Source organism: Eschscholzia californica, unplaced genomic scaffold (assembly GCF_041429995.1).
Source record: "Eschscholzia californica isolate CP2 unplaced genomic scaffold, dmEscCali1.0.p SCAF_1, whole genome shotgun sequence".
Classification (NCBI taxonomy): domain Eukaryota; kingdom Viridiplantae; phylum Streptophyta; class Magnoliopsida; order Ranunculales; family Papaveraceae; genus Eschscholzia; species Eschscholzia californica.
The window spans coordinates 39,550,149-39,561,921 of NW_028238198.1; the positions used below are offsets into that span (position 1 = coordinate 39,550,149).

General features: G+C 36.3%; 1 protein-coding gene across 1 annotated transcript; it reads left to right on the plus strand.

Moving 5' to 3' along the window:
• The first annotated feature begins 4,323 nt into the window (after window positions 1-4,323).
• On the plus strand, window positions 4,324-9,221 carry COS1 (6,7-dimethyl-8-ribityllumazine synthase / DMRL synthase / lumazine synthase / riboflavin synthase). The gene is made up of 9 exons (XM_086653298.1): window positions 4,324-4,669; window positions 5,734-5,931; window positions 6,005-6,126; window positions 6,531-6,626; window positions 6,811-6,906; window positions 7,395-7,473; window positions 8,191-8,237; window positions 8,726-8,785; window positions 8,911-9,221. The coding sequence occupies exons 2-9, from the start codon at window positions 5,778-5,780 to the stop codon at window positions 8,950-8,952; spliced, it is 696 nt and encodes a 231-aa protein (XP_086509424.1). The 5' UTR covers window positions 4,324-4,669; window positions 5,734-5,777; the 3' UTR covers window positions 8,953-9,221.
• Window positions 9,222-11,773: the final 2,552 nt, after the last annotated feature.

The following is an 11,773-nucleotide window of genomic DNA, read 5'->3' on the forward strand; positions in this document are numbered from 1 at the left end:
ACTAGTGTTGTAAGCGGAATCTCAAACATCATATGTTTAACACTAATTATCCAGGATCATATGCATGAACTAATAATGAACTAGAAACTGAAAGAAGAATGCCTGGATTCGCTTTCTGATGAACTGGATTCCATTAACTTTATCCCGAAGAAGATGAGAGCTTCATATGTAGCTCCTCTACTTGAGACACCCGAGTAAATAACTTGATCTCCCTTCTTTGTTGTCTGCTAGAACCCCATTGAAGGTTGAGAAGAAGAACCATTCTTCTTTTGACTTCATAGATAGATTGGGAGCTTTTTCTCTAAAACCCTCTCTCTCCAATTAGTTGTATATTGAGAGAGATGAAGTCTTCTCATGAGAAAAATCCACACCTTTTATGTTCTCATAACTGGTCCTTACATAGGCATTACCTTAGTAGAGTCCTACTCAAATAAGGAATCGTAAAAGTCCTTCAGAAAAAATAAGCACAAGTTATAGTTTAATCCAACTGAAACTCCTAATTAGGGATAAAACCCTAATTAGGGTTTCCTCATGCTATGGCCGGCCAGACTATCCCTTAATGGGCTTAGGCTGTCTGGCCTATACCCCTTAAGTGGCCGGCCAGGGATTTCCCTCTAAGGGAATCCCTTGGTTGCCCTTAAAAGTGGGTTTTGCCCTTTTTCGGGCTTCCATTTCGAGCCCGATTCTTTTATATCTTTTGAGCACTATCAGACTGGATCATATCCATCCATAGGTAAGCTCCCACGAGTCAATTCTCTCCGATCAAGCTACCACTCTTTGTTGTAACCCGTTGTAGGATTCGGTCTATGTTAGTCGTGGATTACCGAAGTGATCCGACGATCGTAAGCGGCTTCTAGCTAAGCATTACGATCCCTAATTGGACCGGACTAGATGATCTTCCGGATAAAGTCATTGTCATCCTAACTGACAAATTGTACGCATTGCCACCTTGGTCGAAGGACACTCCTTCAGAAGGACATCACCTTCAGACTGAAGGACTATATCCTTCAGTCTCCCACTTGTAATTAGAACAAGTGTAATGCTCGATTCCCATGTCACTTTGCATCTCATCTGATACATCATACCTTTTCAGACTTTCTTGATCTAAAGAACAACTACAAAGCTAATGATTAACTATTAATTCATTAGAGTACGGTCGTACATTTTCAATTGCTTCTCCTCAAGTGGCCCAGAGATACTAATCCTAACCTTGTTAGGAGGACATTATTAATTTCAATTTATTTGCCCCCCAAATTTGTTATTAACTGATCGTTTTGGTCCATGATTTGGATTCCAAGGCCTCAACAATTTTTATTTTTCCAATTTTACTCTTATGACATTTCTATAAAAAAATTTATCCACCTCACTACTCGCTCATCTCTCCACTTCATCTCTCAATATCCTCCACCTCACCTTTTATTCTTCAATTTGAGGTCACCGACAAGAGGTTGTTCCCTGACAGACCCTTTACCGGCGGCCGACGGACCCTCTGCTGATGACCTTCACATAAAAAAATTCAAACTCCTCCTTTATTTTACCACCAATACCATCATCTTTTCAATTTCTCGCCAACAACCCTTAGCTAAAGTAGTAAGATGTTTAGTCTTCCGCCTTAGAGGTCAAGGGTTCGAGAATCACTGACAATTGAAAAAAAAATCTTTTTATCTCTCTTTTCTTTACCCCAAACCATAAATGAAGAAGACGAATATTTTCGGGATTCCCCGAACCCTAGACGGAGTTCTGGTGTCGGGAACCCCCGCACATGACGAAGGGATTCCAAAAGCTAGATCTTCATTTGGGAAGGGTGAGTATGAATATGAAAATGATCGTGGTTGATAAAGAAGATGAAGATAGATTGTTGAAAAGAAGATGAAAATGGTGGTGGTTGAAATATAAGATAAAGAATTAAAGATATTGGTGTTGTTGATGAGAAGACGAAGATAGTGGTGGTGCAAGGTGGTGATGAACACGAAAAGTTATATATATTTTATAAGGTTAGTCTGATGCAAGACTTAATTTTAGAAACTCAGAGTGTCACATAGAATTTATAGAGGTTACTTATGAGGTATTTCTGATTGTCCAACTCATTAGTTTTAAACTTAAACTAATAGAAATAAATTATTTATATATTTCTAAAATATCTAAATATTTTTTCTTCTGCAAAGCTTATCATGTCACTCCAAATTCAAGCGTCTTATCATGAGATCTCTCAAAGTGAAATATGCTACCACCTCGGAGAAATACCTTGGAGCTCAACTTTTTATAGGAGCTCAAAAACAACTGTATTTAAAGATATAGTTCAGCAAATTAAATCCAAATTAGAGAAATGGAGTAACTTTTTCATTTCTCAAGCAGGGCGCGTTGTAGTCATTTCAGCGGTTGCAGCAGCCGTACCCCGATACTAAATGCAATGCTTCGCCATACCCAAGGGCATAAGCAAAAATATTAAGACTATTCAAAGGTCTTTCTGATAGGATAAGTCTAAAGAGATTTGCACAAAATTGTGGGACACCATCTGCACTCCCAAAAAGTTAGGAGGTCTGGGAATTCACAAACCGGAGATAGACAACACTGCGCTGTTAAGCAAACTAGCATGGAGAGTCAAATCTGAACCTAATGTGATGTGGGTTAAATTTCTCAAAGCCAAATACTACCCACACAGGGAAACTCCGGGACCGGCCAAAGCCTCACACTCTTGGAACTGGAAAACTATCAGCAAACATTTTAGTGTGATTAATGATCTAACTACATGGGAAGTTCATAATGGAGAAGACATTGACATATGGAAAGATAACTGGATCCCTGAAAATCAAATCCCTGATCACAAGAATAACACCTCGGATTACACCAAAGTATCAAATCTCATTGACAACAACAAATGGAATGAAGAAAAACTCAATTCCACCTTTGAAGAAGCTACGGTCAACTTAATCAAATCTAATTCGCTTATCAATAATGGAAAAGATCAAAGAAAATGGACGGTTCCTAAATCTGGGAATTTCACGGTTAAATCTATGTACAATTACCTTAATAATAGTCTTAACACCCCTCTCACGAACAACTATGACTGAAATTTTATTTGGCATATCCCCACTGTACCTCGCATTCAACTATTCCTGTGGAAAAATTGCACCAAAGCACTACCAGTGAGAAATAAAATAGGAAAATATATTGATAACAATGTTAACTGCCCAAACTGTGATGATATTGAAACTATTGAGCATGCCTTGCTACATTGCTCTCTAGCTAGAAATATTTAGTTCCATTTTAATATCATTGCAGGAAACATCAACTCAATCACGGAGTGGATCTTCTCCTGGCAGACAACACCAAATCAAAACAAAACTTCGAACAACATTCACTTTGCAACGATCTTATGGATTATCTGGAAAACGCGATGTGACCACTGCTTTCAATATGAAATCAACAAACTAGAAACAGTAAGAAATATGATCATTACATTTCCTGAACCCAAGAATATAACTAAACTTACTAACCAAAAACATCAAACTAAATGGCAGCCTCCTCCTCCTAACTGCCTTAAAATAAATGTTGATGCATCTTATATTAATAACCAATCAATTGTTGGTCTTAGTCTCATTGTCCACAACTCAGAATCGAGGTTTATAGCTGCTCACACCTCTATAGTTAGATGTAGAACAAGCGAAGAAAGTGAAGCGATAGCAATCCATAATAGCCTCCTATGGGCTGAATCTCAGAACTACCATAATATCATTATTGAAAGTGACAATCTAAATATTATCAATAACATATCAGATAAATCTCATGAAATACAGTGGCAATCAAAAATGCATATTCAAAAAATCCATGAAATGAAACACAGGTTTGAAACAGTGCGCTTCCATTACACCAACAGGAATCTCAACGTTCAAGCCGACAAATTAGCCAAATGGACGAGAAAAAAAATTCACCAAAGACTTGGCGCAATGTTCCGTATTTTCTTATTAGGTTTTACTGTAATAATATGTTACTCTCGTGTAATGACTCTTAAATTTATATACATCTGACAGTTCAACAAAAAAAAAGCTTATCATGTCACATCAGTCAACTGAACAACTTTAGAAATTTACATTTGACATGCACAAAATAAGAGGATTTCTATTTTGTCACTTAAAAATGAGAATCTTAATAAATGTTAGGACGAAAGACAGTTTTGCAGTGGAGATGATCTAACCCTTCAGCCGAGATAAGTTTTAGGGTGTTTTAAGTTAAACAACTTCTCAACCCTTCATTTTCTAAAGGCTGAAGATATAAAAGAAGCAAAAAAAATGAATTTATATGTGTGCCCGAATCTGAGCTAAAGGGTGGGGGCATACATAGCACCATCGTTTTTTTAAATATGCAGCATGACTCACGCCAGGGTGGGTGGTTGTGCATTACAAATAATAATTAAATGGTGTAATTGCTTTTCACGCCCTAATTGACTCTGAATTTTGTTCCTAAAGGTGCGCCAACAACAATAACTAGGGCGCTTATAGAACCAACCTTAAATCTTCTACTTCAGTTGAGTAATACTATATAAAAAGGGAAGGAGCTTTCCTTCCAAATCATTCATCCAAATCTTAATCCCTAAAACTCCAACTTCTCCTCACTCTAATTTGGATTCCCCAATCGACTTCATCTTCCTTCTTCTTCTTCGGAGTTTCAGGTCGAATTTCTCTTCTTAAATCTTTCTTTGTTTTTCTCTTTCTAAAAATATTCTTCATTTTTTGTCTTTACAACTCTTTAACTAGTTGTACTCAACTTTTCATTCTTGGCATCTCAAAGATAATTAGACATTCCAATAACCATCCATTTTCTAATAAACATCTCAAAACCTAACTTTTTTTGGTTACTCCATTTGAAAAAGCTCACAATTCAATTAATTGGTTGTATAAGAGACACATTGTTGACACAATTTTGTTCATGTACTTATGCACATAAAGTGTTAGATAATTTGTCTAGTAGAAATCTACCAACCATTACTAAAAATATTTCTCTTTATTAGTTTTGACTTTTTTTACTTAGTTTATGTAATTTGTACTTTCTAGATTTCTTTTTCGAAACTGGCTCAATTAATTGCTTATGGTATCTAGGAGAATAACTATTTCGAATTCTCATTAAGGGTATTATTACCTTCTTCTATTTTTTGTGAACCATTTTAAATTTTTAATTAGAAAATTAACAATGCTTTTAGATTTTAGTTTTGCAAGGAGTTGATGCATCTTAAGTAAAAGATAAGTTCGTAGTAACTTCTGCACAAAAAAATGCATCTTAATGTACTAACTTCAAATTGGGGGTTGGTCCCCCTCGACTTGAAATCCTGGTTCCGCCCCTGGTCTTGCTTACAATGGATTTTCCGTGAACAATCGAGTGAAATAGTGTGTTTAAACTTCAGTTTGCGGATCTAAATAAAAAAAAAAGTATTTACACATTCACAAAATATACTTACTTATATGATATGCTTGATGGGTTGCCCAAGTTGCAAAGACGTATTATACCTAGATTGCTTTCCCTGAATTTTTTCAGTGAATTGTGTTCATATAATCAATAATTCCCCTAAAGTTTCTTTGATCAAAAAGTTATATAATCAAAATTTCTGAAATGTGACGCAGCTTATTTTCTGAATTTCCTTGTTTTTTTTCTTCTAATTTTGTAATAATGCTACTTGATTTGATTAACACAAAAATAGGATTAATTCCTGAAATGTTAATGTTGTATTTTTATTTTCAGTGGAAGGTTGCTACCAGAGATAAGTGGAGAAAAATTAAAAGGAGATGGCTTCCATTGCTGCTGCTTCTGCCACCAAACTGCTTCTTCCGCAGCAACAACAATTCGCACCTAGGCGATTAAACTTAGCCAGTCATCAGCAAACTCGATGCTCATATGCGTCCAAACCACTCACTTCCTTTGCTTCAATTTCACATCGGGGTTAGTAGCGTTCATATACAATTGCTTTACTCTTCGTTTATGTAGTTTCTTTAACTCTCAATTTCCTTATCAGATTCCATGAAATTCAACTCCAACGTATGGAAGGAAGATGATCGTTCATCTTTCGCCAAAACAGCTGCAGTTCGACATCTGGTCGGATCCCTCACCAAAGCAGAGGGACATCGCTTTGCTATTGTAAGTATTTCTACCTCAATTTTCGCCTCCAACCCCTAAGTCTAGTCAAGAATCTCTTCTTCCTACATGCCATATAGAAGCTCTACTTTGGACATGCTCTTCAGTAATCATCTTCTTTAATGCTGAAAGATGATATTCTTATAGTTCCATTAATTTGTAAGGAAATCAAGTTCAAAATATCCCTGTTACTATATATCATCTAATACCGTCTTTTCTACAGAAAAGTACGTGGATTTCATATCTTAGTTTTTGAATTACCTTTCCACTTTATCATTTGGTTGACGCGACTCATCCACTTTATTGAGATAGTATTACAGTTTCAAATTGAAAATCACATAAGATGGTATTTAGTCTTGTGGTTTCTTTCTTCTTGCTATCCTAATTGTAATTTATTCGTGTGTAAGGTTGTGGCAAGGTTTAACGAGGTCGTGACAAGGTTACTACTGGAGGGAGCATTGGATGCCTTCAAGAGATACTCAGTTAAAGATGAAAACATTGATGTATGTTAGCTCTCTGAAACTGAACATGCTTTAGTGTATCTACTCTAACTAAGCTTCAAAGAATTTGATGCATCATGTGTTATGCAAAGCAAGTTCTTTTTATTTTTTTCTTCTTTGATGGGATTGCTTTAAGCGTGTAGAGATTTCTTGCATTACCCTGATAAATTGTCTTCACTTTCTTCAGGTTGTCTGGGTTCCTGGAAGCTTTGAAATTCCTTTAGCTGCAGAAAGACTTGGGAAATTAGGAAAATATCAAGCAATTATATGTATTGGAGCTGTGGTATAACTCCTCTTCACAAACATCTTTCCTTTAATGTTAGTTTTTGAACCTCCTAGAGTCCCTGCACAACCCAAACTCATATTGTTAGTTATTGCTATTGCTTGGTAACATGTTTGCCATCCATTAGTTACAACAAGCACCTGGCAATGCAATTTCTTGGCATCTTCTTTGCCACCAATTCTCTTCTAATTAACAATAAACTTTACTTGTTGGATTCTATGTATTTTTATTACCAATTAATAGTTTTCTAGCGGAATATTAGAGAAGAAAAGATACTGTGTTAGCTCTCACCGTATCAGCCAAACTTCCGACCAGTTTACTTTTGGAACTTATAAGAAACACTATGAACTATCCCATCTCAGATTTAATCATTGTTATATAGTGAAGTATTGATGGTTTAATGTAGGCCATTTTTTAGTTGGTCGGTTGATTTCATGCTTGCTGGCACAGTACCGTTGTTCTAACAAATAACTATTTTTTATCTGTAGGTAAGGGGTGATACTTCTCACTATGACGCTGTTGCTAATTCAGTTGCATCGGGGGTACTATCTGCAGGCTTAAATTCAGGTTGGTCTCTCTCTCTCACTCTGGTACTTAACTCGGTTCAATTCTAGTTTGCTCTGTACGATCCAAATAACTATGTTTAATTCTCTTCAGCATGTCCTTTCCACTTTCCAATTCTAGTTTAAGAGTTTGGTTGCACTAGTGTGTTGAACTCAATGGAAACTGTATGTTCTTCGGTGTCTGACATTATAATGTCCCATAGTCAGACTGCATTCATCTAATGGGGCCAAAATGCTTTAGTTTCTGTAGCTAGCATACCATAAAGAAAAAAAATATATTTGGTTTATGAAGTGAGAAACTAATGGGGTTCTATAACTAGTGTAGCATAGTTTATGTAAAATGTTCTGCACAACCAGTATTCTCACTTACCATGTAAAGTTGGTGTCCGCCTGGAGAAGTTATGTGCATCCCTTAACACTACTAAAAGCTCGCTTAGTTGATACTCAGAGAGTTGGAGTTGTTGGATGTGCTGCTTGGAAGACCAGTTGGTTTCCGACTGGAGAATACGTGCCTTTCCCTCGTACAATCTGATAAATTCTATCGTGCGAGAAAGAAACTACGGATGTAGTTTTGTGATTGCAGACGCTGAAACTATCATCTAGTTGGGAACCTTAGGTTCATTTTCCAGTTTATCTCTCTTATTTATTTGGATACTTTTAAGAACAAAATTTACTGGAATATGAAAAATAAATTAAAGCAAGTCTGTTGTTCATTTTTCAGGAGTGCCATGCGTCTTTGGTGTTCTGACAACTGAAGACATGGATCAGGTAATTTTACAACTTTTTTGTAATATTTGGGTTCTCCAATGCAAGGCTGCCGGGATGAAATGTGGCTCCGATGGAGTCTAAAATTAGTGGGGCAAGGCGACATAGGAAGGAGGCCCACATTATATATATATATATATATATATATATATATATATATATATATATTATTGAATGTCTTTTCTTTGAATACCAAATACGGAAGTATACTATGGTCAGTCGAAGATGCGTTAGATCTAAGTTACATCGCGTCCAAAATATACAATAGAGGGTTTTAGAGTTGTGGCGTATCCTCAGTGCTGGTTTGACAAAAGTCTAATTGGCTAAGACTTTTCTAGAAAGTCAGCTCGGCTAGTCCAGGTTGAAAATTGTTGTTAAAAAGGCCATACTTCTTCGGCATTCAATTTTTCGGATGAGTCCAACTTTTTTAACATATCTGACTCATCTTTTCTATATGAAGGCAACTCTTATTCTGTAATCATTATGTGTAGGCTTTGAATCGAGCTGGTGGTAAAGTTGGAAACAAAGGAGCTGAAGCTGCACTGACTGCTGTAAGTCGATTCTAATACTTCACGTACCAGGGGACATCATGATGTCTTCTCTCTACCCTTTAGTATAACAGTAGTATGAATTTATAATGCTTGTAGTGATCTGGTTATATGAAACGTTGATGCAGATTGAAATGGCGTCATTGTTTGAACATCATCTCAAGGAGTAGTTCTGGATCACCAATATTCTATTGATCCATTCAGAAGCGGTGTCGCATCTTCTCATTTTCTTTTTTGTTGTTATTTATGTTTGTTGAGGAAACATTTGAAGTTTAAGTTAACCATATAGAGTTCGATTTATTGCAGACTTAGCTGCAATGGTTTTCACCCTTCTCTTTGTAATAAAAGTCTATGTAGATTTTGTTTACACGTTTTCTCATTTGCCGGTTGTTGTTATTGAATAAAATTCGAGAATAATCGCGTGGTTAGTGTTAGTCTATACATCTTCCTACTAGTTAGTTTTTATGGACAACTTTCATTGTTTCTACAGTCAAACCAGATGCCAAAAAGGTTAACTTCAGAAATCAGTTGGTATTATAAAATGGTAAGGCTTTTGTACAACCAATACTCTATTTATGGTGTTTCACTTTGGAACTTGTCCACTTCCTTCAGTAAAAGCGTAAACAATAGACTATTTGACCTAACAGCTCCTTGATATGCCTTAAGATATCCTGACAAATAGAAAATTCTGGTATATGAATTTAAATCTAGCAAGTTCATTGATTTGTAATAGATCTTTTGTTTATGTTAGTGTGTGTGAGATTGTTAGACATGTAGTCCCACATGGGGTTAAAGCTAGAATGTCACTCTCTTATGTAGTCTAAATAAAGGCCTCATTGTGTAAGTTTAGATAATCAATATTGTCTCCATATTATTTTACACATTGAGGCCTTTGTATAGGCTACATAAGAGAGTGAAATTCCACCTCTAACCCATGTGAGACTATATGCTAACAATCTCTAACATGTGGAAAAAATATGGAGAAAGTGTTAATTGAGTATCTAAATTTATTCACATTGAGGCCTTTACATAGGTTAAATAAGAGAGTGACACTTCATCTCTAAGACTCTAACCCATATGGGACTACATGTCTAACAATTTCTCACACACACAATCACTTTTCCTCAAACTAATGTACTTATCAGGACATTGCTAAGCAGATTTGCTACCATAAATACCTTACACATTACTATACTATCTAAAAACAAACATTAAAATGTAGAACAACTTTTGTTATTTACTTGTACTTCATTGTGATTTGATTTCCTCCATAATACTCCCCCTCAAACTAATGATACTTGCAAGTATGGAATACCACGAGTTAGTGTAGACGTCGCCTTGATAATGTTTGAATTCCTTTCGCTACTAATGTTGGTGTTGCTTTGATGTGTTTGTTCAGTTGCTTGAGAGAAAGATGATATAGAAATTTGGTAGTTTTGCCCACTTAGGCTTGAAAAGGAGAGAAGCATCGATAGCTAGTCCTGCTTGGGTTTGAGAAAGAGATAAAAGCTTATAGACCCACTTGGGCTCGAGAAAGAGAGAAAGGCTTACACATTGAGGCCTTTATATAGGTTACATAAGAGAGCGACATTCCACCTCTAACCCATGTGGGACACTGGGACTATATGTCTAACAATCTCTCACACACTCTAACAGTTTATAATCTATGTCAATATCTATCTTTTGTGGAGTTATTCTTAACAAAAAAAGATAAATAGAAATCTGATAACTATCAGTCCGAGTACTTCCTTTATCGAAATTTAGTAGAATAGAAATAAGATTTCTAAGATGTTGCTTTTATTGAATATCAAAAATTCCAAATTACACTTCAATCGAAGTGGTAAAAAAAATACATATGTTTGATCAGGTGTGTAAGATGATACATATGAAATGCATTTCCATGCAGATGTTCCTCTGGCACACTCACGATCCCCCGTTGCTTTCTCGGGCCTCAGATATTTTGTACATGTTAAGAGTGCATAATCACAAATCATCACATTAAGAACCTTCTCCTAGAAGACTAAACAAGTAATTTTCTCTTTTTTTTTTTTGTTGAAGAACAAGTAATTTTCTTTGGGTTCATGGAAGAAAACACTTTATGATGAATGGCCTTAGGCCAAGTACTACTACAATTATACCATCCTATATTGACATAATTATAAACAAAAGATCTATTACAATGAATTATATCATCCGATATTCAATAAACTTATCAGATTCAAATTCGTATACCAAAATTTTTTATGTGTCAGATATATTATCAAGGAGTTTTTCAGATCTAATAGTATGTATCTTGCTTACACCTTTACTAAGATAAGTGGATACGTTCCAAACTGAAAGACAGTAGCAGAGGCAAATCATGTCCATTTTATAATACATAGATAAAAGCAAATATGGAGATTTATAGGTGATAATGAACCCAGTTATCTGTAATTTGAATCGGGACGGGATATTTTGGTCACAAAAATTTCATCCTAACAGAACAGTAACGGAAAATGTTACCTGAATGGGGTATAAGCTCAATTCCAATAGTTGAGGGGTTAAAAACTTATTTTCATAACTATTGTCAGAAGGGAAAAGGGGGAATTACTGAAACCCCCACCTTTTCAATATGCACATTACTGAAACCCCCACCTTTCATTTATAATTACAAAAACCCCCACCTTTTTGAAATTTTCCGTCAATTTTAACAGCATGGGGCCGTTAGTGATGTGTATTGACGGAAATGCCCATTTGTTAAACACGCCCATCCTTTATAAAGCTAAAATTCTGGGCGCCTTCGATAAACCACGTGGGGGCAAATAACCAAGTTTATCTTCTCTCACCAAGCCCCCACGGTAGTGGTGCTCAAAAGGTCGGGCCGGACCGCCCCGGCCTTTTATAGAACGGTCCAGGTCGGGTTGCGGGCCGGGCCCAAGCAACCCGGGCTGGAATAGCCCCGGGCCGGGCCGGTCCCGGGTTGGCTAAACCTATGGCCCAGCCGGGGACCGT

Coding starts and splice junctions, on each gene's coding strand:
- COS1 (XM_086653298.1), top strand. CDS start 5,778: ATGGCTTCCATTGCTGCTGCTTCTGCCACCAAACTGCTTCTTCCGCAG. Junction 5,932..6,004: donor TGCTTCAATTTCACATCGGG/GTTAGTAGCGTT, acceptor TTTCCTTATCAG/ATTCCATGAAATTCAACTCC. Junction 8,786..8,910: donor CTGAAGCTGCACTGACTGCT/GTAAGTCGATTC, acceptor ACGTTGATGCAG/ATTGAAATGGCGTCATTGTT.